Source organism: Aotus nancymaae, unplaced genomic scaffold (assembly GCF_030222135.1).
Source record: "Aotus nancymaae isolate 86718 unplaced genomic scaffold, 86718_ANA_hifiasm-v0.15.2.pri h1tg000064l_1, whole genome shotgun sequence".
NCBI classification, from domain to species: Eukaryota; Metazoa; Chordata; class Mammalia; order Primates; family Aotidae; genus Aotus; species Aotus nancymaae.
The window spans coordinates 12,128,137-12,155,223 of record NW_026988479.1 but is presented as its reverse complement, the minus strand read 5'-3'; the positions used below and the strand labels follow the sequence as shown (position 1 = coordinate 12,155,223).

Genomic DNA, 27,087 nt, shown 5'->3' with positions numbered 1-27,087 from the left:
TTTAGCTGGTTTTTAGACTTGCTGAGAGATGATCTCACCAGAGTGCTCCCCTGGAGCTCTGTTCCATTGGCTGCCATACTGCAGAAGTGACCTCTTCATCTGAGAATCTGAGAGGTGATTTGAGATCCCTGTTTCCAATCTGGAGTAGGCTTTTCCTACAGACTTTCCTGTTCTGGTTTCAGTTAACACTATCTCTGCCAGGCTCTGTGGGAGAGGGCAGAAGACATTCACAGGCTGAGGATCAGAGAGCACCAGCCTTATACGCCACACCTGCCTTGTTGAACTCTGCCCGCCCATATGTCTCCAGTATACCCCTTACCACCAACTTCCCTGGACTCAACTCCTTGTCTGCTTGGATCAACATTGTTTGCCAGGTTCTGTTTCCCTAACCAGGCTCTTCTTTTTTTCTAGCCTCTTACCAGTGGTGCTTGAATGTAGGCCCTTAGGATACCTTAACAATTAAACTCCACGACTCTTCCATAGAGACTTTTCAAAGCCCAGAGAGCTTTTCTTAAAAAGAGCATGATCGTAGGTTTGTGTACAAGGCTCTGTAGTGTGAACTTAGTGCCCAGAACTTAGGCGAGGAAGAGGATTTTCATCCTTTATTCCCAGCCCTTACTATCTGTGGGTAGAGACAAGGCAGAGTACGGCTCTCCTAGAGAGGCATGAACTGCTTGGTTGTTGTAGGGTGGCTTCATCAGTGGTGTGGATGTGGTTAGTCAGCAGAAGTTTTCAGGACATTTGAAAAGTTTTAATGTTTCTTCTTATAGAGTTTACTCTACCATTTTGAGGCTGAAAAGACTGAACAGACCTTGTGTTTCTGAAGTGTCCTGGGTCCCCTTGCCCTTGGTGGACATCCATTTTCTGTATTTTAGGAGTAAGCTAAAAAGATCTGGCAAGAGCCACGAGGATAATAAATGAGCCATGAGGATAATAAATGAGCATGAACTATGTGCCAGCCTTGTGCTAGACAACCTTCATGTGTTATCCCATCAGATCCTCACAACATCTCAGTAAAGTGGATCTGTTTGCCTGCAACTGAATCCTAGAGAGTTGAGTAACCCATCAAGATATCTCATAGAAAGAGGCGGCACAGCACGCCTGTAATCCCAGCTACTCAGGAGGCTTGAGGCAAGAGAATCGCTTGAACCTGGGAGGCAGAGATTGCAGTGAGCCGAGATAGCACCATTGCACTCCAGCCTAGGTGACAAAGTGAGACTCTGTCTCAAAAAAAAAAAAAAAAAAAAAAAAAAAGAGGTGGCACAGCTGCCTCTCTCCTCTCAAACCTGCATCTCTCTGATCCAAATGCTTGGATTCTTATCTTCTAGGTACACTAAAAATTTGGTGGTAATTCTTAAGAGTTGCTGAGTTTCCCAGTCCTTCCATGATCAACAACCATGGCTGCTGAATAATGTCAGAATGATCAGCACCAAAAGAATTAATTCTCTGGATGTCTTTGGCCTGGGAAAAGCTCCATGTTTTTATAGAAATTTTAATTGCATTAAAGTGAAGCACAGGTACAAAAGATAGAGTTTATGAGCCACAGTGATCTTTTAAGTATACTTTTTTTTTCCAGGAAGTATTTGATTTTTACTATGCTTTTTATGCCCTCTTATTCTCTTAGGTTATAGAACTGGTTCTTTTGTATTTTGAGTAAATCTTTCTCGTCTGTTCATAAATGTCTTATGAATAATTTATGTCAATTATAATGAAATAGAAGCCAAGTACCTTTACTATTATAGCATTTTAATAAATTCTGGCCATTGTGATGGATGAGAAGGTGAAGACTTCTCTGGATGGCATCTTTTTCTCTACTTAGAGGCAATGCCATTCTCAGCTCCTGTTGCCTGCGCTGTCCCATCCTGTGCTGTGCCGGGTGGGCTTCATGCATCTCCCCATTCGCAGTGTGGAACATATGCACGCGCCACAGAAACCCTTCATGGGAGGAACCACAGCTAGTTCACCTGGTCCCTGTTGCTTCTTAACTCAGAGGGAGTTAAGTTCACGGGGCAGCAGTATTGCCTTGAAAAGCACCTTTCACTTTCTTATTCATTATAAAAGTAATACAAACTTACTAAGATAGCCAACAATTTGACTTTGATTTCTGATAGCTCAATTTTTTTTTTCCACAGGCAGGCATTTTTTTAATGAGATCTTCTGGGTAACATGAGTTTTGGGGAAGGTGGACAGAGGGGTGTGATTCATCGCTACTTGGCATTTTAATTGTCACCTTTATCCCCATCATTAGTTATTTTCATTAGTGGTTTAGTGACTTCAACTATCAACTATGGTGTGAGACTCACCAAGATTAAAATCCAGGCTCAGAGCCTGTGTGACCACAAGCAGGCTTACCATTTCTCTCTCAGTTACCAGTTGGTAAATTAAGAATGATCTGATGTCTGTATCAGTTTCTTTATTGTTGAATTAGGATAATAGTACATTATTCTACAGTTGGTGGTTGTCATTGTCTCCATGTCAGCCCCCTAATTAGGTGACAGAGTATGTAATGTTCTCCTCCCCTTCCTTTTTATTTAATCCCCCTCTGCTTCTTCTGCCTTTCCCCACTCCCTCCCCATTTTCAAAGGGAAATCATTTTCTTGCTGGAAATGCTGAGTGAGGGTCCTTGTCAGAGAGGCTGGGGAACAGGGAAAATGTCTGATGAAAGCTTTGAGAGGGAGGCTTGGCTGCCCAAGCTAATAAAAATTTTGTGGTCGTTGATTTTATGGATCACGTTTCCACAGCTGCTCTGGCAGACCCCTCTTAACGCCTTCTTTTCTAATAATCAGGACGTGTAAATTACCATGTTGGGCTTATCAGTGGTTGCTCATAAGGTCTTGCTTTGGATGTGAGCAGAAGGGCCAAGCTCTTCCCAGCCATTCTCAGTAGTGAGTAGTCCTTAACTCCTTCATCTCAGAGACAAATGCCAAGATCACCCAGGGCTGGGCACCTGCTCTGGAGCCTGGCCATGGTTATGGCTTGTCATTGTCTCCTTGCTGCAGGCAGGATTTGAGATAGAGGGCAGTCAGGAGAAACTGAGGGCCCTGATCTGTAAGTGGGGCGGAGGCTGTGGCTGTGGGGAGAGGAGGGGTAGGGAAGGGAAGGGCACTTCATTTGGAAGAAGGCAGCTCTGGTTCTGAGTACTGGCTTTGGCATTAAGGCTTTATGGTGCTGGGAAGTTACTTCATTTCAAAGTAGTTTTCTCATCTTCACCTTGCTTTTTCACTTAATTTATCATAAATCCTTCCTATGTTACCATATATAGATCTACTAGTTTCTGTAAAATAGCTGCATGATGTTTAAAAAATGGATTATGTAATTAAACCATTTCCCTACAGTTGGTGTTCTGGATTGCATGTTTTTGTCCCTCTCAAATTCCCATGTTGAAGCTCCAATTCTTAGGGTGTCTGTATTTAGAGCGGCAGCGGGTGGGGGGGGGTGGCTCTAAGAAAGTAAGTAAAGTTAAAAGAGGTCCAAAGGGTGGGGCCCTGAGCTGATAGAGTAAGTGTCCTTCTAAGAAGAGACACCAGAGAGAGCTGCTGTGTCTCTCCAGTGGCTTGCACTGAAGAAAGACCATGTGAGGGCATAGCAAAAAGCTGGCTGTCTGCTAGCCAGGAAGAGGGCTCTCATAGAACCTGACCTCACTGGCACTCTGATCTCAGACTTCCGCCTCCAAAACTGTGAGAAAGTCAGTTTCTGTTGTTTACGCCACCGGTCTGTGGTACCTTTGTTATGGCTGCCCGAGCCGACTAACACAGATGGACATTCCAATTATTATAATTTTCCCTTATTATAGATTACGAAGATAAACATTTTTGCCTAATATGTTCACTTGCTGAGTTATGTTTTTTTTTTCCCTTTTTTCTTGTTATAATTTTCATATATACCAAAATGTTGAGAAGATAATATAAACTTCTAAATACCCATCTATCTACATTGAACAATTGTTACTTAAGGGCACGACTAAAAAATTGAACACCAAAAAAGGCTGTTAGCAGTTTATAACCCACTACCCCACCTCACTCACATACACAAATAACGTTACAGAGAAGATGCTTTTAGCTTTGACACAGAAAGAAGTCCCTAGGCCCTCAGTTTAAAGGGGAAAGAAAAGGCCTCTTCCCAGGAGGGCTATCTTTGGTCAGACTCATCTTTCTGTCCTCTGCCTCTTTGTCTGTGTCTGTCCCATGTCCCTCCCTTCCACTTTGCCAATCCTTGGATGCAGGAGTTCACCTTTATGTCACTCTGCTCTCTGCCCTATGTAGACACATGACCAATAGACCCTTTGTTTGGCCTCAGAGAACTTGGCCAGCCTCTTGAATATGAAAGGAAAGAATGGTGAGGTTTTCCAAGCTGCCATTCTTCCCTGGTTACAGCAAAATCCTATGGGCAGAATATTCTGTTTTATATTCTGCAAGGCTCTGTTGTCAGCTGGTGAACAAGCCTCTCTGGAGACGCGGGAGGCAAGTTGCCTGCATGGGTTACCATGGGGACAGACAAGCTGCAATAAATGTTCCTGGTCTTAGCTTGACGAGGTTTTCACAGTTTGGGATAATTTCTTTGTAAGTTGTCCATTAAGTCACTCCTAATGAATCACTGGGAGTGTCTGCTCTTCACATGAACCTTGGGTTAGCATGACTCAGGCAGAGGGCAGTCTTAAAAGCAGCAGTGAGACAACAGGCCATCTTTGTGGACTTTTTGCAAATTGAGTGGCCTTTTGTCTGAGGAAGATTCTGGAAGTCACCAAAGTGGGCCAGGAGTTCACACTGCTGTTTTACACTTTTTTTTTTTTTTTTTTTTTTTTTTTTTGAGATGGAGTTTCGCTCTTGTTGCCCAGGCTAGAGTGCAATGGTGCAATCTCAACTCACTACAACCTCTGCCTCCTGGGTTCAAGTGATTCTCCTGCCTCAGCCTCCCAAGTAATTGGGATTCAGGTGAGTGCTACCACACCTGGCTAATTTTGTATTTTTAGTAGAGATGGGGGTTCACCATGTTGGTCAGGCTGGTCTCGAACTCCTGACCTCAGGTGATCCACCTGCCTCAGCCTCCCAAAGTGCTGGTATTAAAGGCATGAGCCACCGCTCCCAGCCACGCCACTGTTTCAGATCAATCTTTTGCTTACTGGTCTCAGCAGATAGGCTTGTGCCTCCCAGAATCCTGTGTGGCTTGATGTTCCCAGGGAGAGGGAGGAAGGAGGTTCCTGGCAGGGAAAAGGGAGTCTAAGAGTTGATCACTGGGCCCTCCAGCCTTGACTTCCCCTCTCATTTTCAGGACGAGAATCTGAAGTGTGTCAGTGTGTCTGTTCTTACTAAGTGCCATTTTCTACATAAAATGCATATTTGGGGTTCCCTCTTCCTGCCCCTCTTCCCTGACTAGTCTGGTCACAGGTTCTTGCATGCTGGGTTGAAGGCACTGTGGAACTCAAAGGCCCTGGCTCCCCAGCCTGGTCCCTGTGGCTCCCAGGCCCTCCAGGACCAGGCTCCATCTCCTCTCCAGCTGCTGCTGGCCCTAAAAAACACTTGGATCCTTAAGCCTGCCACAAACCTTCTTATCCCTGGAAAGACTCAGCTGACTCTTGAAAAGTTTCTGCATATAGGTGGGAAAGATAAAATTAACCTTTGGTGGGCACCTGCTCTGCGCTAGGGACGTTATCCTGTTTGGGTCCACAGGAGATCTGCAGGTTTGGTGATAGAAGAGGCAGAGGGGACACAGGGCTTTGCCATCCTCTGGGGATGGCTTCCTGTTACCCAGAGTGTTCTTCCTTATGCTATTATCTGGTTTAGACCTGCTTTTCCATAGATGTCAGTCTGCCTAGAAAGTCTCGCATGATCCCCTGAAAGGCTGAATTAGGTATATTACCTGTTCCCCATAGAACTGTCCTCTCTCCTGTCTCCTATGTTCAACTGTGAACCCCCGGAGAGCTGGAAGAACATCTTTTTGCTAACCTTTTTGTATTCACCTTTAGCCTACAGAAAAATGCTTTACACCGATTGATGCTCTGTTAATTGAATAAACACAAATGTGTGTGATTTCTCCCAGGGGAGGGACCCTTTGGGCCAACCCACAAAATGGAACCTTCTCATCTCAGCATCTCTGAGGTGGTATCAAGCTCTGCTGTGCCAGGTGTCATGACCCTTCGCCAATTAGCCTATAGGATGTGCTCAAGGAGAGTGCAAAGGCTTGATTCAGGATTTTAAAATCAATGTAACTAATTAAAAAATAACTCGTTGAACTGAAAAACAAGTTCAGAAACAATTAAGATAATTAAAATATCACCACCTTAATTGAGACCAAGTAGTGAGCTTAAAAATAAAATTAATTAATAAAAAACTTACACAGAACCAGTAATTAACTGGCTTTTGAATTCAATGCTTTATAGCTTAACAAATCTCTTTAAATTAATTCATTCTTGGTTTGTTCCTTGAGAAAAGTTTTTGTAAAAAGTCATTTTGAAAAAAATAATTGGATCTATGCTGTGTGCCCGTTGACTCTTGAATAGTTTCTGCATATAGGTGGGAGAGATAAAATTAACCTTTGGTGGGCACCTGCTCTGCGCTAGGGTGTTATCCTGTTTGGGTCCACAGGAGTCCTGCAGGTTTGGTGATAGAAGAGGCAGAGAGGACGCAGAGCTTGGCCATCCCCTGGGGATGGCTGCATCCTGTCACTCCTCATATGCAGAGAGAGATTGAAACTTGGAGCAAGGTCCCCAAGAAATCAGTAACACCATGCCAAGGAAACTTCGAACCCTGCTCAGGGTTATTAGACTCAGCTCTCTCCTCTACCTTCTCACCTGCAGTTTCCCCTACTTACTAAAAGGTCTCCCAAATGCCACTTATTATTCAGCTCTCTTATCCTTCCCTTTACAAAGTGGAGCCACAGTCCTTTCCAGTAGTCGTGCTGGGTGCCTTTCCAGAGCATCCATCACCCTGAGCATTGAGGCTGCTGGGAAAAACGTATTTGGGAGGCCTGTGTTTAAATGGAAATGACACAGTCCTCATCCCCTTTCAATCCCAGTGTTGCTGTTTTCCGAAAACAAAATGCATCGAGGTGATTAAACAAACTCTGACAGCTTGATTTGTTACTGTTCTGTTGCTCTGTGAAGTTCATTTACTCTAAATAATTCGCATACATGTTTGAAGTATTCAGACCCTAGTAATTGATTTTTAGCAGACTTGATTTCTGTATGCAAATTGTTAAGTATGTCTAGGGAGTTTAATAACAGTTTTTATTTATTAGTATTTTGTGTTGGAGGCTTTCTGTTTTTAAAGAAATGTTAACGTCCAGAAGTGGAGTGTGGTCTGTAGGAGTTAGCCTAAGGTAGGGTGACAGATGACAAGATGACAGGAACAAAATTGACCAGACTTTGGCTCTTTTGACTCAGCTGGGGGATGGCTGCATTCAGAGGGGGTGGGCTGAGGGCTCAGGTGTCCAGAGCTGGGCACTCCATCCTCTGAGGGAAGATCAGGGCTGGTGACCTCCTCCTGTGGGTGTACTGAGAGGGAATAGTGGCCCAGCCTCTGCAGCACCAGGTCCTCTGGCTGCCCCCTCATTTTACCTGGTAAGTCTCATTCTGCCCCAAAGTCCTCTCAAGAATATGGTGCACCTGGGCTCCTGGTGTGAGGTGAGCCCCCCAGTCAACTTTTTAAAGAAGATTCTAGGAGATTCTCATGCTTGAGGCATGCACTTGTGAAGAATTTGGGTTCTGGAGTCACAGACCAGGTTTGCAAATACCCTTTGCATCTCTCATTAGCAATTTCTTTTTAAGACCTGCACATTAATAGCAGCTACCTCCTTTGGTGGCTGTGAAAATTAAATGTGGTAATCCAGTCAGAGGGCTTAGCTCACTGCCTGTATGTCAGAAGCACTCAGTGAGTGTTAACTATGGTTCTTTGTTATTATGAAAACTTATTATTTACTTTGGGTACACAAGACAAACACAAAAAAACTTAACAAACCCATACGAGGTGCTTAGCATGTTCCAGGTCTGTTCTAAGTACTTACAGATATTAACTCATTCAATATTTATGATAACCACGAAGCAATAGCAGGTACTGTTGTTATCCCCGTTTTTACAGAAGGGGAAAGAGAGGTATAGCAAGGTTAACAGGCAGCAGAGGCAGAGTTCAGTCCCAGAAGCTCCTGCCCTGGAATCTGTGCTGTTCCCGGCTCTGCTCAGCTGATTCATGGTCCTTGTGATTGCACTGTCCATTGAGGCCATGGGGTGGGGAGGGGCAATGTGACATGTTAACATAATTGGCTACAGAGGCAAAAATAAACTCAAATTCTGCCACAAAGCTTGTTGTGTAGTAAGTACTGCAGATTTTGATACCCATCACCCTAGGCCAGCCTGTTATTCTCCATCTGCGACATCCACTTTAGTGAAAATCTCAAGTTGTCTGCTGCAGCACTTGGCATCTGTTGGGGAAAATGCTGGTAACTATAGCGGGGGCTGCCAGGGGTCTAGTCCCCAAGTCTTGAGATCTATAGATGTCTTCATCCTGTGGTGTGTGGAAGTGCGAGAAGGGACAATGAAGTACTGGCATGTCCTGCTAAGCTGTTTAAGCAGCAGAAACACCTTTGGATTTATCTGTTCAGGACCCTAGAGAAATTTTCATTATTAGTGGTCATCTGGTAATCATTCTTAATTGTTGACTCAATTTTGGATGATTCTTGGAGAACCAGTCAAAATTGGCAGAGCTGCAGCCCCAGGGTTGGGCTAGGGGGCAGCGCACTGGCCTGAGACTGCCCCAGCCTCCTGGCTTCTCATGTAGACATCCCCAGGAACCAAGAGACTTCCACTCAGGACCAGGAAGCTCTTGCTGCAAGTTTCTGGAAGGCCCAGCCTTGGAAGACTCTGCAGACAGACACAGGGCCCTGCCACCTGCCTTGCAGAAGCTGGCTTCAGCTTCAGAGCTCTGAGTGAATGAACACCCTGTCCCTGGGACTTGAATCAGCCTCTCTTTTATCTCATAGCCTGTTTCTCTCTGCTAAGCTCCAAGTATCAGAGCCACATCCCTTGGGGAATAGACTGTACCAGGTGACTCCCCTAGGACCAGGCCCTGGGTCTTGTTACTTCCCAGACGGGCCTGAGCATGCAGCATGGCTTCTGTTTACAGCTGCTGAAGCTGCTGCAGTGGAGGAAGCCAGCTAAGCTGTTCAAGTTGCAGAAAGGCCTTTGGATGTTGTGTGTTCAGGACTCTTGAGAAATTGTCACAAGCATCTGAAGAAAGTAGTGCACAGATTCTGGGCCTGGGCAGGAGGAGAGGAACGGTGATATCCTCTACATGCTGAGGAGTCAGGAAGGCTGAGTCCAGTGGTTAAGAGCACTGTGGCATTTCTTTGTGTTTGTTTTGGTTTTTTCACCATGCCATTTCTTACAGAAGTTTTGCTGTACCTGCTTAGGATGCCAATTTGTTGAACCAAATGTTTGCATGGGGAAGTCATGAGGAGACATCACCTCTCCTGACTGTGGAGAGCAGTTATGAAAGATTTACTGCTTAATAGGCTTTAGGCCCCGGAGCTGGAAGATGGCACAATTGCTTTTGTTTTGCAGAGAATTCCCCGAGGCCTCTTCTGTGCCAATGATGAGCATGTGCACCTCAGCATGCAGAGTGCTGATTAGCCGAGGGCCTGCTGCTTAGCCTATTCCCGGAAATGTTGCAATATATGAACTGCTGTCTTTGGAGACCCTTTCTGGAGTTACTTGTTTGAATCAACATCCCCCCATCTCATTACTGCCTCCCCACAAACCACACTTAATAGTCAGATTGAGTATCTTATGATTGCCAGAACATGCCTTCCTGCACTTGCGTGCCAGCTCACCCGCCTGGATTGCCTTTTCTATCTTTGCTTTTCAAAATCCTGCCCATCCTTCAATATCCAATTCACATATTAATGCTTCACCAATTCATGCCCTAGAAATTGATCTTCATTTTTCTCTTGAGCTCTGTTATCATTTTATATGCCCGTCATGGTCCTTATCTAATTCTGCCTTGCACAATAAATATTTATGTGTAAGCTCTTCCCCCTCCCTGTTACATTGTAACTTTGTGCGGCACAAAACTGTCTTATACATCCTGAAGTTCTTCAGAAACTTAAAATAGGTTGTTTATGCACATAGTGAGTGTTTATTGAATGGAAGCAACAAACTCTGTCCTCAAGGACTTTTTATAGGAAATAAGTAAAATGAGGCATGAATGAAGTCATAAAAAGAAACACCAGATTCATAACCAAAGAGGGAAAAGTGGCTCTTGTTCCTTGGATCACATAAGATTCTAAAGGATTTTTTAAAAGTAATTCCTGCCTGACCTGAAAATGCTGAAACTCCCAAAGCACAAAGGAATTGCTCCCCAATATTGTGGAAGAATGTGTGTGATAGACACAGAATTTCCCCTGGCTTGAGCTTTCATTCCATTCCCCTCCAGCCTCAGAGGGGAAACACATGCATGCAAACACATGGTTGGTTTATTTTCTACTTGTTTATTTAAGTAGAAATAGAAATTAAGGCTGGGCATAGTGACTCACACCTGTAATCAGAGCACTTTGGGAGGCCAAGGCGGGCAGATTACCTCAGTTCAAAAGTTTGAGACCAGCCTGCCAACATGGTGAAACCTCGTCTCTACTAAAAATACAAAAATTAGCTGGGTGTGATGGTGTGTGCCTCGTGCCACTGCACTCCAGCCTGGGCAATAGAGCGTCTCAACAACAACAACAAAAATTGAATTTCCCTGGAGGTCCTAACCCCACCCTCCTTCTTGTTGTTTTTGCCTCAGCCCTGGACCCATCCAAGGACCCCTGCCTGAAGGTGAAATGCAGCCCTCACAAAGTGTGTGTGACCCAGGACTACCAGACCGCCCTGTGTGTCAGCCGCAAGCACCTGCTCCCCAGGTAAGGCAGGAAGGTGGGGGGTGCTATAGGCCGGGAGGTATTCTGCAGCTGTCAGATGTGAGGGTTTGCAGTCTTTGGCTGGGAAATATGGGGAGGGGAGAGCATAGTGTTAGGGTCACCATTTATATAGTGTTTGGTGCCTGTTCTCCGACTATGGTAGGAATCTCAGTTCTCAATCATAGATTTACAAAGAATGTCCATCTTTATTTCCTTTAAATCTATTTCATTTTGACTATAGCCCTGATTTGAACAAATGAACAGAAAATTTCTTCTTGGTCATTATTGAGACCTTTCTCCTCCCAGAGCAATGCCACGATTCAGGAAACTTACAACTAAGGAAGCAGGGCCAAGCGTTTGGTCTCCTGGTTGCAGTGACAGCCTCACTGTGATGGTTCTTTGAAGTTCCTTAAGGTCCAAGGGCTCTCTGCTTCCATGTCCCCATAGAATATAGCATCTTTGCCAGTCTTTTTTTCCTGCCTTTTCAGGACCACCACACCACCATTCCTTCTGGGAACATGCTTTTTCCTCGGGGTACAGCCCCTGATATCCTCTTTTCTCCAGCCCAGGAGGGACTTTCCCCCATCTTTTTAGGGTCCTTAAAGCCATGGCTCTTACCCTTAACTCCACTCCCAGCATCATCTATCCAGTGGGTTTAAGCTTTCACAAATGATGGATGCGGTCTTTGAATTCAGACTGCTTCTGCTTTCGGTCCTGCAAAAATACCCAAAGCATGAAAGCAAACAAATTTACACATGCAAACAGGCTTTCTTTAAGAAGGGAGTTGGATGGGGCAGGGATGAGAGGATGGCAACTTCAGTGCATGTTCTTCACCTCCCTCTTTGCTGCCTGTACAATTGAGAGGTGTCGCGTCAGGCTTTGAACTTACCATGTCCAGTTCCCAATTGGGCAACATGCTTTGCTGCTCACCTGCACTGCACCATGACCTTAGGCAAATAAAGCAACCTTTCTGAATTTAGATAAATAAAGATTCCCACTGAAATCTGCCTCCCCAGAACTTTTGCTTTATAACTCCAGTTTGACCTGGGACCATACAGCGTGGGTCCTATCCCTTCCCTCTCTTCCTGAAGTCCAAGCTATGCCGGTCCCCTTGACTGCTCCTCTTGGGGCATGTTTAAATTTCCCTCAATCCCGTAAGTGGTTTCCTCTGAATGTGCCTGGAGAGTTCCTGCCCTCTGAAATTATGGTCTGGCAGAAAAATGGCGCTCCTGGCATGGGGTGAGCATCTAGAGCAGCCCCCACCCCATACCCCTCTGGCCTCTCTAAGCCTGGCACCTGCAGCATCACACCTAGCCTGTAAGGTCATCTTGCTCTGGACTGTCAAGGTTCTTTTAAAAATAATCAGACTTTTTCTCTACAACACCAAGATGGAAGGTATCATAATGTGCTTTGCTCTGTCCCCAGACTGAACTGTTTTCCCTGGTGATAAAGCTAGATTACATCCTGGAATTCTTGAGCCTGTGCTAGCATTGTGCTCGGCACCCGTTTCCTTGAATTTTTCCAGCCATTTTGTGAATTTGATATTTTGTCTCTGCTTTACAAATGAGAGGCCTGAAGTGGAGCAATGCATTAGTAATTTGTTTGGAATCAACAGCATGATTCAAACCCAGGACTGTCTGCCTCCAAAGCTTATGGTTTTCACTACTACAATATGTTGATTATCTTCATTCTAGCTGTTATGGTCTGCTCGTTCATTCATTGATATTCAACGAAAAGGTATTGAGGCCTTAGGCACTAAGGCTACGGAGGTAAACAAGAGACCCTATTCCTACTCTGAAAGAACTTCAAGTTCATTGGGGAGTGGTATGTAAAAAACGTGTTTTGGAGAGGTTTATTATTTAAAGTTCCTTTTAAGGTATTTATTATCTGAGAAAACTAGCCTAGACTCTCCTGCTGCATGCAGTGTCTTCCTTCTCTGATGGTGGAAGATGTGGCCATATTAGTTAAAAATATCCAAATACCCTTTGGGATGGTGCTCTAGGTTGTTCAGCTGTGTGTGTGTGTGTGTGTGTGTGTGTGGGTGTGTGTGGTGTGTGGGTGTGGGTGTGGGTGTGTGGGTATGTATGTGTGGGTGATATGTGGGTGTGATGTGTGTGAATGGGGTGTGTGGGTGTGTGGTGTGTGTGGGGGGGTGTATGGGTGGTATATGGGTGTGATGTGTGTGAATGGGGTGTGTGGGTGTGTGGTGTGTGTGGGGGGTGTGTATGTTTGGGTGGTATGTGGGTGTGATGTGTGTGAATGGGGTGTGTGTGTATATGTGGTGTGGTGTGTGTGTTGTGTGTGTGTATGTGTGGGTATGTATGTGTGGGTGGTATGTGGGTGTGATGTGTGTGAATGGGGTGTATGTGTATATGTGGTGTGGTGTGTGTGTGTGTGTGTAAGATGGAGAGTCCGTTGCATGTTTCCAACTAGAATGCAGAAGATAGCCCTTTCTGGAAGTGTTAGAGAAGACCTTTTTAGTTTTAAACTCAAATCTGTTTGAGACCTCGGCCGGGCGCGGTGGCTCATGCCTGTAATCCCAGCACTTAGGGAGGCCGAGGCGGATGGATCACGAGGTCAAGAGATCGAGACCATCCTGGTCAACATGGTGAAACCCCATCTCTACTAAAAATACAAAAAATTAGCTGGGCATGGTGGCGCGTGCCTGTAATCCCAGCTACTCAGGAGGCTGAGGCAGGAGAATTGCCTGAACCCAGGAGGTGGAGGTTGCGGTGAGCCGAGATCGCGCCATTGCACTCCAGCCTGGGCAACAAGAGCGAAACTCCGTCTCAAAAAAAAAAAAAAAAAAAAAAATCTGTTTGAGACCTATTCAGCAGCCTCTTTGGTAGTCAGGCATATCCAGGTGTGTGAATTGTGTTTTTCTGGGCACACCGTGTTTCTGTGTTGGAAGCACCAACACTTTTTTGCTTGTGTTGAAAATTGTAATCCTCATCTCCCACGTCTTCTGGTGACCACAAAATTATAGTGGTTGAGAGCATGGATTCGGGAAGGAGACCCATCTGGGCTCAATTCCCAGATTGGCTATTTCCCAAGTGACCTTGGCAAGTTACTTTATCTTTCTGAGTTTGTGCTTCCTTATCCATTAAACAGGTTTAATGACAGTGCTTCGACCATTCCTCCTTTTCATTTGCTGGAACACGTCCTCTAGTAATTCTTACAGGGAGGGTATATGAGTGATAAATTTTATGAAACCTTGCATAGAGTATTTTGTGTGTGTGTGTTTGAGAGTTCAATAAAATGATGGTGTGTAAAGTACACAGCCTAATGTCAAGTAAAGACAGCTGTTGGTACAATTACTAAAACAATTATGACAGTAGTTGTTATTGTCTACTTCGTTTTGGAAAGTCGGCCAGAAATCTCCAAAGTTGCATGTTACAGAGTAAGAGGTAACTCATTGCAGGTGCCTTGGTCCCTACCCAGTTTGATTGTGCCTGCGTTTGCAGTTTCTGCAAGAGGAAGCCTTTGAGGTTTAATGTGAGGATGACAGTGTCATTTCTGCTGCCCTCTTTGCAAATCATAGCAGGTGTAGACTGAGAAGATGATGGGATTTCTGATCATTGGGCTTATGAATTCACTGGAAAAACAGCCCAAAGAGGAGGCACTGGCTGAGATGGCGTGCCCACTCCTTTATGAAATCTGGGAGGTGGCCTGGCCCAGGAAGCCCCTGCAGTGTGTTTGCTGTGGTTGTGTGTCCAGCCTTCCTTCTCTCCCTCTTAGAGGCTGAATTACTCAGCTCACGATATCAGTTGAATGCATACCTCTTCGAAGGGTCTTGGACACCTTCCCAGAAGAAACATCTGTCCTTCCACATTATACTCCAGGGGTCCCCTCTGACCAGGGAGACCATGTTGACAACTCTATTTATTCATCAATCAGGGAAGTAATCTTTCTCTCTGTGAAACATCTGTAGGCAATCTTGCCAGCCAAGCTGGCCTCCACAGCAGCTCAAGAGGCAAATCTCACCCGCCAGACAGTCAGGAGTGCGCACAGACAGAGAGGCAGCCAGGCCAGCGTTAGCTGATTATGAGGCTCCAGACTTAGGCTGTCTTTGCAAGCAGATCAAGACAGAAGGACAGCAAGCACATCAGCAGGAGAATTTCATTAGCTTTCCTTGCCTGCGGAGATTGAGTGAGCAGAGAAGCTGTTTGACACACACATCTGTGACTGCGGTGTGTCAGGGCCGGCAGGCAAGCAATTTCGGTGGGGGGCCAAGCAAGGCAGCCAGCCCTGCCCTGCTGGAATTCTTCTCCTTGATTAGGGTGGCATTTGTATTTGGTTTCAGGTAAACTCACATTCTCTTTGGAGAATTCTCTTTAGAAAGTCTTTGTTTCACACCTTCCTGCTGTTAAGCAATATTGAGTGGGGTTGGGAGGGACAGATTTTTGTAGTATGTTCATCTTTCAGATTCTCCAAAGGGGCCAGTTATGCACAAAAGAGCAGTGTGAAGACAGCTGGGAGTCAGGAAGCCTTCTCTTAAGCCACTTAAAAATTTTTTAAATTTAGTGTGGTGTAATGATAGTTGACGCTTATTATAGAAAACATTAAAAGTGGAGAAAAGTAAAAGGAAACAAGAAATAGGCAATAATCACACTATCTAAAAACAGTAATGAAAATATTGCAGAATTTTTTTTTCCATTCTTTTCTCGAATCATGGGTTTTGTCTATTGGTGTGTTTTTGTCAAAACCTATCAAGTCGTTTCTATATTGCAAAGAAAAATTTCTATTATACACTGTTTAGTTATTATTTATAAGTGAATATTTTAGTGATACTCCAAATTATTTACAGATATAATTTTTTTGAGACAGTCTCACTCTGTCATTTGGGTGGAGGGCAGTGGTGTGATCATAGCTCACTGTAACCTTGAACTCCTGAGCTCAAGTGATATAGATATATATTTTAATCATTATATAATGTACTATATAAAAAATAACTTGGAATGAGTCACAGACCTAAATATAAGAGCTTAGGCTTTTTTAGAAGTCTTGGAAGAAGGCTTAGAAGAAAACAGAGTTATGACCTTGAGTTTTACTAAGATTTCTTAAGTAGGACACGAAAAGCCTGAACTATAAATGAAAAAGAAAAGCAACAAATTAGACTTCATCAGTGGTCTTCTAAAGACACGTTTACAAAATGGAAAAGACAAGTCACTCTGAGAGAAAATATTTGCAAAACATGTACAACAAAAGATTTGATTCTAAAATATAATGAAAGCATATGTGCATTTAAAGACTCCCTCGTGGATGTTCATATCAGCTTTATGTGCAGTAGATAAAAACTCTGAAACAACCCAAATGTCAACAAGAGGTGAATGAGTAGACAGATTGTGGCCTATCGCATGATGGATTACTATTCAGCAATAAAAAGAAATAGGCTATTGATACATCCAGCAATGTGGATGAATCTGGTAATAATGAGGCAGAGTGAAAGGAGATAAACCTCCCTCCCACAAAAAGAAGGAGATACTGTACAATTTCCATTTACATGAAGTTTTAGAGAATACAGACCAATTGATGATGACAGAAAGCAGGTCATTTGTCCTCAGAGTAGTGGTCATTGAGTGCCTAAGCATTCTGTAAGGCTTGATCATAAAGCAGACCCTTCAAGAGACAGTGAAGTCACACCCTGGTTTTAGATGCCCAGGATTCCATTGGTAAATGGGTTTGTTTGTGGAAGAAGAGTTTTTATTACAACATTGTGTTACTCTTCCTGACTTAGGTTTTAACAACATTCTTATAGGCGTTTTTTTTTTTTTTTTTTTTTTGAGACGGAGTTTCGCTCTTGTTACTCAGGCTGGAGTGCAATGGCGCGATCTCGGCTCACCGTAACCTCCGACTCCTGGGTTCAGGCAATTCTCCTGCCTCAGCCTCCTGAGTAGCTGGGATTACAGGCACACACCACCATGCCCAGCTAATTTTTTGTATTTTTAGTAGAGACGAGGTTTCACCATGTTGACCGGGATGGTCTCGATCTCTTGACCTCGTGATCCACCCGCCTCGGCCTCCCTAAGTGCTGGGATTACAGGCATGAGCCACCGCGCCCGGCCTATAGGCATTCTTAAGAAAAATGTTCTCTTAGGGAGCAGGGGGATAATAAACAGAAGGTTCTCAGGCCTGCAGAGGGCTCTGCCCTCAGGGATTCTCTGCTAGTCTGCATGGCTGGTTCTGATTTATTGTTCTGTGGGGGCTGGAGATCGTGGGGCAAGGGGTGGAGGTTTCCCTGCAGAGTGTGAAACATTGATTTTACCTCTCTGTTGCCATTGATTTTCATTTGGAGAATGGAAAATTGAAGCATTTGTTTTAAGCCTTCCAGACAAGCCACATTCTCAAATTCTGCAAGCGTATTGTGAATGGGAGGGAAAGATGTCTGGATGGAACTTACAATATCTAAGTGTACCCTTCGAAGCCTTTGGGGAGCAGTGGGAACTAATCTGTTTTTAAATAAGGAGCAGACATGGCCCGACTTCCCAATGGGCTGGGCCTCTCTAATGTAATGGCCCTTTATCTCCGCTTCTTAACTATCTGGAATAACAACTAATTCTCCACACCAGCAAAGAATTCAGATCCAGTCAAGGCTCTCGATACAGTAGACCGATCTGAGAGCTTTCTGTCTTTTATGTGAACTTGAAAAAAAGAATCAAAGTATTTGAGGTCAGAGAGAAGTACATCACAGAATGTGCCTCAAATACCAAACTCTCAGAGGATATTTGAAAGGATGACGGTTATTTCATCTCAGTTTTGTTTTACAACAAAGCACTGCCTCCTGCTACATGGGCTTTGAACTGGTTGATTATACATACACATATCTGTTGAGGTTTGGAAGACACATGGTCGTGCAGGAGGTGGGTGATTCCTGGGTGTCTGTATGGCTTTCTGGCACTTCACAAGTCAAGGCATTGCCAGCGACCAAAATGTGATTGTGCCCACATCCATTTCTATGATTCTGTATTTATGTAGCTCATGCCCTTCTCCAGGTGGCCCATGCATTGCTTTGGGGGTGTCCTTTAAGCTCAGAGGATCTTCATTTACTGCGTTCTGCATCTGGATAGGGTGCCAATGAGAGCTTGGTGCTATATTCCTGTGCTGATTGTGGAATTAATGCATGGAGTTTTGGGTTTCCCTCTTCCGAATCAGTCATATTCGCCAACAGAAACATCATCACTGTGGTCTGTTGTTTTGCAAATAAATGCCACTGGACAGTAAAGAAGACGAGAAGGAGAGTGGCTGGTTCAAGGATGCTACTTACTGACAACCTACCTTGTCTTAGGCACACTTTGCAGGAGGAATCTTACTGACTTCTCACTATCGTCTGCTAGGTCCATATTATAATACCCATTTTACAGATGGAGTTGTTGAGGTTCTATAAATAACTGTCCTAATTGGACACCACCAGTAAGGGGAAGATTTGGAACCATAGTGGAGGCCACTGCACTTCTAGATTCCATGCCCATTCCCTATGCTGCACAGCCTCCTCTGCTGTGGATCGTGGGGCAAGCTCTCAGGAGCCTGATGTGCTTTTCCCTTGGTGGTAAAACTACTAACCCATCTGCTCCTAGCCCTAGACGTGCTGCTATACAGAGGTCGGGGCCCTTTTCTCCCGATCCTTGCCCCTTGCAAAGCAACTAGTCGATGCCCTGGTATTTCATCTGTTTCTTCCTTTCTGTGCCCTAAGCAATAATTCTGAGTTCCTATTTCCCCTTTGTGGCTTTACCGAAAGTAACCATTCAAACCACGTCACTTAAAGATAGAGATATTTAATTACTTTGAACCCACAAGCCTGAGTCTCTATTTTTTTTAAAAAAAAAAACAGCAGAAGCACTTTATGGCTGTGCTGAGGGTAAGGACCCAACTCGTTGTGGAGCCTTCACTGAACAAGATTTTATAACTCAAGCCACCTCATTCCTCTGTTCCTTTGTTTTTCTCTCGGAAACAAAGACTATTGATTAGATGATCTTGATGATGAGCAGCAGAGAGTAAAAAGCAATTCATAATGGAGATGTGAATAATTTTGTGGAATTTTTAGTCCCTTGGATTAAGGAACAGAATGAGAGGCAGATATTGCACATCGTCAGGCAAATTCACTGGGCTGATTTTACAAATACTTTTTTTAAAATAAAAGAAAACTGCCAGCAAAACGTGTCACACTCATCTTGTTCTGCCCTGTTTTGTCTTTTTTCATTAAAAAAAATATTTCATCTGAAGATGGGAGTGGGTGGGGCAGGTTTACCTGCCAAGGTTGACCATTGGGTCTCTGAGTCTCCTACCTCCTGACTGGCCTGGTAGTTTCTATGTGTGGTCTTCAAGAACCAGAGCCTCTGCCCTGGGAGCCTGTCATCTCCCATCCAGGTTGCACTTGCTGGAAAGAAAAAACAAAACAAAACACCACATCCAGAGGGGGCAGTTCGTATATTCCATTGACCCCAAAGCACTGGATCACTGTCTGATTTTGAACAATGTTCTATCTGTAGGAGATGGAGAATGTTTTATGGTTGAATTCCCAGGATGTGCACGTGCTCAGATGCTAATAAGTCGAGTGTCTGCAAAGCTGAGAATGGCTGTTTGCAGGGCCAAAGATTGATTAACAATGCCCTCTCATTTCCCACCTCCATTTCTAGTAAAATGCCCTTAAGTGCACTGCCCTCCTCTGTGGTTCTGCCCAGAATGACGGGGCTGCAGTTGCTGTATTTATTGGTGTCCTTACTTATTAAGACATGTTCATACCGATTTATTTCCTGCATCAGATTTCAGTGAATTAGAAAGAGGAGGTTGAGGTAGCTGTGCCTATTTTGAATACATAATTACTAGGTGTGATTTCCATTAGGGGTCAGGTCTTGCTGGGTAGCATACAGGTGTGAATTGCAATATGAGTACATCTCTCCTTAAACATTGAGAAAATAACAAACTTGAGCCCCCCTGTAATTCACTGAAGATGTTAAATTGCCCATCTTGAGTTCTAAATTCCTTGCAAGTTCCGTAGATATTTTCTAGTATTCAGGTAGACAAGAACCTGTGTGGCCTCCTCACAAAAGATATTATCTTCTTTCATAAAAGTTATCAGATTGAGGCTGGGCACAGTGGCTCATGCCTGTAATCCCAGCACTTTGGGAGGCTGAGGCAGGCAGATCACCTGAGGTCAGAAGTTCCAGACCAGCCTGGCCAACTTGGAGAAATCCATGATCTTACTGAAAATACAAAATTAGCTGGGCTTGGTCGCACATGCCTGTAATTCCAGCTACTCGGAAGTCTGAGGCAGGAGAATCAATTGAACCTGGGAGATGGAGGTTTCGGTGAGCCAAGATCATATCATTGCACTCTAGCCTGGGCAACAAGAATGAAACTCCATCTCAAAAAATAATAATCAGTTATCAGATTGAATTTTCCCACTTCTTCATTTTAATTTTTCTTTAATCACTTTCCTTCTCCTTCATTATTAATAAATCTACTGTCACTTACTTGCTGTTCTGCTGAAACTCATCAAGATCCGAACCCAGAGGCTTCAGTTTAGACATTTTATGTCAGATTATTCCAACCAAGGAACTGTGAAAGACATTCTTTATGGATATGAGCCACCAAGGTAGGGTCCACCTGGGGCACTGACCAAGTGGGTTCTGGGCTAGAAAATGGACTTAGAATGATTTAGGTGGATATCCAAGGCTATCTTTAGAAGGAATTTTGTTTTAAATAGAATGTTCTCAAGCTAATGTTCTGTCTTTAATGTTCCTCATGGAGAAAGGGTGCAGAGGGCAGGCCCTTTGTACACAGAAGGACAGGAGAGATGAAAGTTAATTAGTTTGGGGACCTTGGCACGTTTCCAAGACAGTCTCTTAAATGAAGCTTTTCATGGGCATGCATTGAACCCAATGTTACTGTGTTAGTGAGTAATGAGAAGTCCTTCTCTCGGCCTGCCTTATCCATGATGCATCTACAGCTGGAGGTGCTGTGGTGTCATGCTTCCCAGTGAACTACAGGTCCAGCTTCGGAAGGGTGACATTGACTTGAAGGAAAGGAGGAGACCTGGCTCAAATTTTCCACGGTTGTGAGGAATTCCCAAGTGGACAGCAAAGTGACAGGGGGCCCTCTGGCCTGGAGCTAGGTTCCTTCTCTTGGTAGGCATCAGGGGAGGCCATGGCTGAATATAGTGACAGTGATGAAGTGCTTTAGAGCTTGAGTCCTTCCTGTAGTTACTTCGGCAGGGCTAGCTCAGAAAACTGCTCATGTGCATGCTCTGGTGATGGTGGGTTAAGGGTCATTAATTCAGATCCCACTAAGTTGGAGTTGGTGATAATTTCTTTATTCAACAAATATTTATGGGCGCCTTCCATTTGCCAGACACTGTGTTACATGCTTGGAGTTTTGTGATGAGTGGACATCATCTACCCATGTGGAGATTAAAGTCTATTGAAAAAGACAGATGAAAAAATATTAAGTATCTAATAAATTGTGATAAGATTAAGGAGGATAAGAGTGGAGTAGTTTAAGAGTCACTTTAGATTGGTTGAACAGTGAAGGCCTCTGCAGAGGGCAAAGGTAAAACCACCTTTGTAAAGATTATGAGAGAAGTCTAGCATGGCTGACTCTATCTTGCCTCTGGCTTCACAGGCTGTCTGTCTTTGCTCATTCCTAGACACAGGCCAAACCAACCATGGGAAAAATTTAGTTTATAGTTAAACTTTGAAGGAAGGATAATAAAGGTCCCTTTCTAAAATGATCCCTCTCCTTACTCAGGGACCAAAACCACCTTTGTGAGACTAATAAAAAGCTGTAAGATTAGGATTATGGGAGGTCCTGAATTCTGCTAAAACATAGGTGTAGGTAAACAATAACCAACCATTGTCTACCAGCTTGCCTTTCTCTAATTCCTTGCTGCTCAGGAGTCTTGTGGCCAGAGGTCACAAGATTTGTGACTTTGTGTATTCTATTGCTCCTATAGATGACATCACTATTATAGAACTTAAGATTGATCTTTTGAGATATTTTTCAGACCTGCACATTGAAGCATCTGACTGACTCCACCTGGACCCGGGACTCATGACTCAACTGGTCCTGTGGCCCCTACCCAGAGGAGGACTCAGTGCATGAGGACCCTTTTTCGCAGCTCTATGATGTCATCCCCCACCAATCAGCGGCACCCATTCCCTAGACCCCTGCCCACCCAATTATCCATAAAATCCCTAGCCTCTGAGTTCTCAGGGAGGCTGATTTGAGTAAGAAAACTCCTGTCCAACCACTTGGCTAGCTCACATTAAACTCTTTCTCTACTATAATGTCACAGTCTCAGTGGATTTGTTTTCTCTGTGTAGCAGGCAAGAAGAACCTATCAGGAAATTACAAAGTGGTAGTTACCAGCAAAGCAGAGAGGAGGAGAAGTGTTCTCAGTGGGGAGAATAGCTTCTGCAAAGGCCTTAAGTCAGGGAAGAAGGGAAAGAGCTTGATGTCCAAAAGAAAGTGAGAAAAGGGGAGGCCTGTGCTGCAGGAAAGAGGTGAGTGAGGGAGTGTGGATACATGAGGCTGGGAAGAAAGGCAGGGCTAGATTCTGCAGCACTTTGAAGGCCACGAGGACACGTGCAGCTCTCAGACCAGGTGTGATGGGATGTTTTTTTGTGGCTTTCAGTTGGAGAGTGACAGAATTGTGTGGTTTAGTGTGGACTGTATTTCCTTAAATTCCTGTTCATTAAAGCAGATTTTTGTACCACATTAGAGAAGCTAGAGGGTTCTGTGTCATTAAAAATCCTAAAGATCTCCTCATTGAGCCTGTAGACTGGCAGAGGAGGTTAAGAATGTGAATGTGTATAATCTAATCTAGAAGCTAAAAAATCCCATGAAATAAAGTAGAAATTCTAAGAAGGAAGCAAGCGCTTCCAGCTGCAGTTGGGGTTGGGGGCGGAGTGGACTCAGATAAGGAGCATTACTTAGTAGTATTTATTAGCATTTTTTAGTGTTTAAGAGCATATGAGGACACTGGCTCAGACCCACTGGGATGTGCTTAATGTTGACACCTGTTAAGTTGTGGAGCTGTGGGACCAGGGCTATGCTGCCCCAAACCCATCTTCTGTGTAAGAGCCACTCTGCCCTCAAGCTACTTCCTGCACCAAATCTCCATTTCCTTCTAAAATGATTACTTTAAACCCCACATTGTGGCATTGCTATAAGGAAAGCAGTGAGCTTGGTGCCAGTACACAGTAGGCGCTCAATCAGTTTAGGCTTTGATCTGAGCCTCTAGTTCCTCAGGGAACAATCAGATGGGGGAACAATCCTTGCCAACCTCACAGAGGTTTTCAGGCTCATATCTGCAAAGGGTCCTGCTATTTTTAATGTTCTGGATGGTGTCAGTTGTTATCTTAGTTCATTTGAGTTGCTGTAACAGGTTACTATAGACTGGGTGGCTTATAAACAAATTAAGTTTATTTCTTACAGTTCTGGAGGCTGGAAAAATCCAAGATCAAGTTTTGGCAGATTCTGTGTCTGGTGAGGGCCTACTTCCTGGTTCATAGACCGCTATCTTTTTGCTATGTTTTCACGTGGCAGAAGAAGCCAGGAATATCTGTGGGGACTCTTTTATGAGGTCACTAATTCCATTCATGAGGGCTACATTTTTATGACCTAATCACCTTCTAAAGGCTCCACCTCCAAATACTCTCACATTGGGGACTAGGTTTCAGCATAATTTTGGGGAGGCACAAATATTGTCTATAGCATTCTTCCCCTGATCCCCACTAAATTTATACTCTTCACATGCAAAATACACTCCTTCTATCTTAATAGCCCTAAAAGTCTTAATTCATTCCAACATCAACTTTAAAGTCTTAAGTCCATAGTCATCTAAATATCATCTCAGTCAGATAGGAATGAGATTCAAGATACTGTTCATCTTGAGGCAAATTGCTCTCCAGCTGTGAACCTGTGAAACCAACATGTTATGTGGTTCCAAAATATAATGGTGGGTTAGGCACAGGATTTCCATCCCAAAAGGGAAAAATATGAAAGAAGAAAAGGATAGTAGGCCCCAAGTAAGTCAAAACTTCAAAAGAGCACCCAGCAGTAAACCTTAACGTTCAAGAATAATCTTTTGTGACTTGATATTCTGCCCTTCAGGCTCACTGAGCAGAGCTCCTCCCAGACTCACTGGGGTGGGGGTACTGCCTGCCAGATCCACTGGAGTGAGAGTCTCACTTTCTGGACCCATTGAGATGGCTGTGTTGTCCCCACAGCTTTGCCAGGCAGGGGTTGGGCCCCTGGTGGCTCCAGGCAGCCCTGTACTCTGCAGTGTATCTGTGCCTGGTTCTTGCTGCCATAGCTCCCTTGGGCTGGAATCATACACTGGTAGCTCAGCTCGTGTGGAGCTGCTTGAGTAGGTGGTATTGCCCTAATGGGGTCTTTCTGTGGTGGCCTCATAGTACTCACTGTGGCTCTTGCACTCTGGGTCTGAGGTGGGTAGAGCAGCCCTGATGATTTCTGAATTGCTCTTTCCTTGTCTTTGATGGTAGCTCTTGGCTTTTGTTCAGGTCACTGACTAATGTCCCTATTGTCTTGATGAATAGTGCCTGTCTTCTGTTGAGATGGCTGATCCATACCAATCTCCTTTACACGGTGTCACTTTGCCATACCCTTAGCATTCTCTCTAGAACATACTTCCTCATTCCTTACAATATGAATAGGCTGGGAATTTTCTAAATCCTTAAGTTCTGCCTCCTCGTTGATGAACAATCTCATCTTTGAGTCATTTTACTATAAACAATGAGGAGGAGCCAGGACACTTCTTGAGCACTGTGCTTAGATATTTCCTCAGCCAAATATCCAGTTTAATTGCTTGCAAGTTCTACCTTCCACAGACACGAGGACATGAACACAATTCAGCCAAGCTTCTTACCACTTTATAACAAAGATGGCCTTTCCTCTGGTTTCTAATACTGTATTCCTCATTTATGTCTGAGCCCTCATTGGAATAGCCTTTGCTATCTGTCTTAGTCTGTTTGTGTTGCTGTAAAGGAATGCCTGAGGCTGGGTAATTTATAAAGAAAAGAGATATATTTGGCTCATGGTTCTGCAGGCTGTACAAGAAGCATGGTGTAGCATCTGCTTCTGATGAGGACTTCAGGAAGCATCCACTCATGGTGGAGGGCAAAGGGGAGCAGCATCACATGGCAAGAGAGACAGAGGAGGGGGGTCCCAGGATCTTTTTACCAATCATTTCTCATGGACATGAAAAGAGCGAACTCACTCACTCATTACAGTGAGAATGGCACCCAGCCAGTCATTCATGAGGATTTCCTCCATGACCCAAATACCTTTCATTAGGCTCCACCTGCGACATTGGGGATCAAATTTCAACATGAGATTTGGAGGGGACAGATATTTAAACTAGGTTACTATCCAATTTCTACCAGTATTCTGTTCAGGATTACTTAGGTATTCTCTAAGGTGATCAAAGCTTTCTCTACAGCTCTCCTGTTTTCTTTCTGGGCCCTCACCAGAATAGCCATAAAGATCCTTTCACAACAGTCTGGACTCTTTCTGGCATGCACTTCCAGACTCTTCCAGCCTCTGTCCATTGCACTCTTTCAAAGCTGCTTTTACATTTTTAGGTACTTGTTACAGCAGCACCCCACTTCTCAGTACCAATTTTCCATCTTACTGTGTTTGGGGGCTGCTATGCAAAAATACCATCAACTGCCTGATAAACAGCAGGAATTTATTTCTCATAGTTCCAAAGGCTAGGAAGTTCCAGGTCAAGGCACTGGCAGACTCTGTGTCTGGTAAGAGTCCTTTTTCATTAGGACGTTTCTTCACTGTGTTCTCACGTGGTGGGAACAGCTAGCCAGCTCTCTGTGGTCTCTTATATAAGGGCACTAATCCCATTTATGAGAGGTGAGTTAATGATCTAATCACCTTGCAAAGGCCCCACCTCCTAATACCATCACCTTGGTGTTCAGGATTTTTGATACACGGATTTTGGTGGAGACACAAACATTCGATCTACAGCAATTATTGTTTTCTCTACTGGCTGAATCCACACTCCACTGCTTGTTATGCTCTTACCACTCACTTGCAATGCCCAGATTCCCTCTGGATTGTCAGCCCTAGAAGGGCGTGACTAGTTCACTCTTGTATCCCCTGTGTCTAGCTCAGACCTTGGCACATTGCAGGTGTTCATGGCATGTTTAGTGGATGAATGAATGAATCAGTTAAGTCAAGAGAGGAGCTTGGGGTGCAGGGCCAGGCTGGTGCACTTAATGGAAGCTGTGTTAGGTCAGCCGAGTTGCAAAGTGATGCTCGGAGTAACAGTTAGGGCTGTTAATATGAGGGAAGTGAGTATATCCTGTTTCCCTTTGTTTGCTGCATAGAACCTACCACATTCCTGGGTACACAGAAAATATTTAGAATGCGTCTGTGAAGCTCCCCAGGGAAACTGGAGGCAATGTGTCACTCTGCTATAAACGTGGACATACCTAGACTCTGCACCTTGCCGGACCTGGTAACCTGCTTATTTAGAGCCTTGTCTCTTTGCCTTCCTCTCTCTGTGCTAAGTGACTACACACATCTAAAAGTCAGCTCTCCTCTGCAGCTACAGGCTTGGCCTTGGTGGTGATGTAGCAGGAGCAGCCGCAAGAAACAGAGCTCCTGAACACCGAATGGGGAAGGAAAGGGTTTATTATTACAGCCGGGAGCTGAGGAATAATTTGTCCAAATTCAGCTCGTCTAACAAAGGAAGGTTCTGTCTTTATATAGGCTTATACTTTAGATATTACACGTGAAAGAATCTTAGGTTTACAACCTTAGAAATCACATATGAAAATGGTTTCGGTTTACGGCTTCAGGAATCACATGTGAAAAGGTTTTGGGTTTGATCTTGTTTTGGGTAAAAACAGTGTCTTCTGGAGAGTTTCCCCAAGACCAAGCCTGCCGCCTACAGGAGGGTGAAACAGGAGGCGCCAGTCGGTCAGCCTTTTCTTCTATTGAAATGCAGTGTGATAGTCAAAGGGGAAGTTGATCTCAGATGCCTGGGTCTCCTTCCTCAGTGAGAGGATATCATCCATCCCATTAGATTCTCTGAGAGTTGCAGTTCTGTGTTCTTCAGAGCGCTGCAGAATGGCCTTGGATCTGCCTTAAGGAAGTAAAAAAGGAGCGAGACAGGTATTGAGCGTCCACACTGCTGACCATCTCAATGAGGGCCTGCCTCTCACAGCTCCT

At 44.3% G+C, this 27,087-nt stretch overlaps 1 protein-coding gene across 1 annotated transcript in view; it reads left to right on the top strand.

Moving 5' to 3' along the window:
- SPOCK1 (SPARC (osteonectin), cwcv and kazal like domains proteoglycan 1) overlaps positions 1–27,087 on the top strand; it is a 527,247-nt gene that overhangs the window by 356,267 nt on the left and 143,893 nt on the right. The window contains exon 3 of the mRNA XM_021664934.2: positions 10,770–10,884. Within this exon, the coding sequence (XP_021520609.2) occupies positions 10,770–10,884 (115 nt within the window). The remainder of the gene's footprint in view (positions 1–10,769; positions 10,885–27,087) is intronic.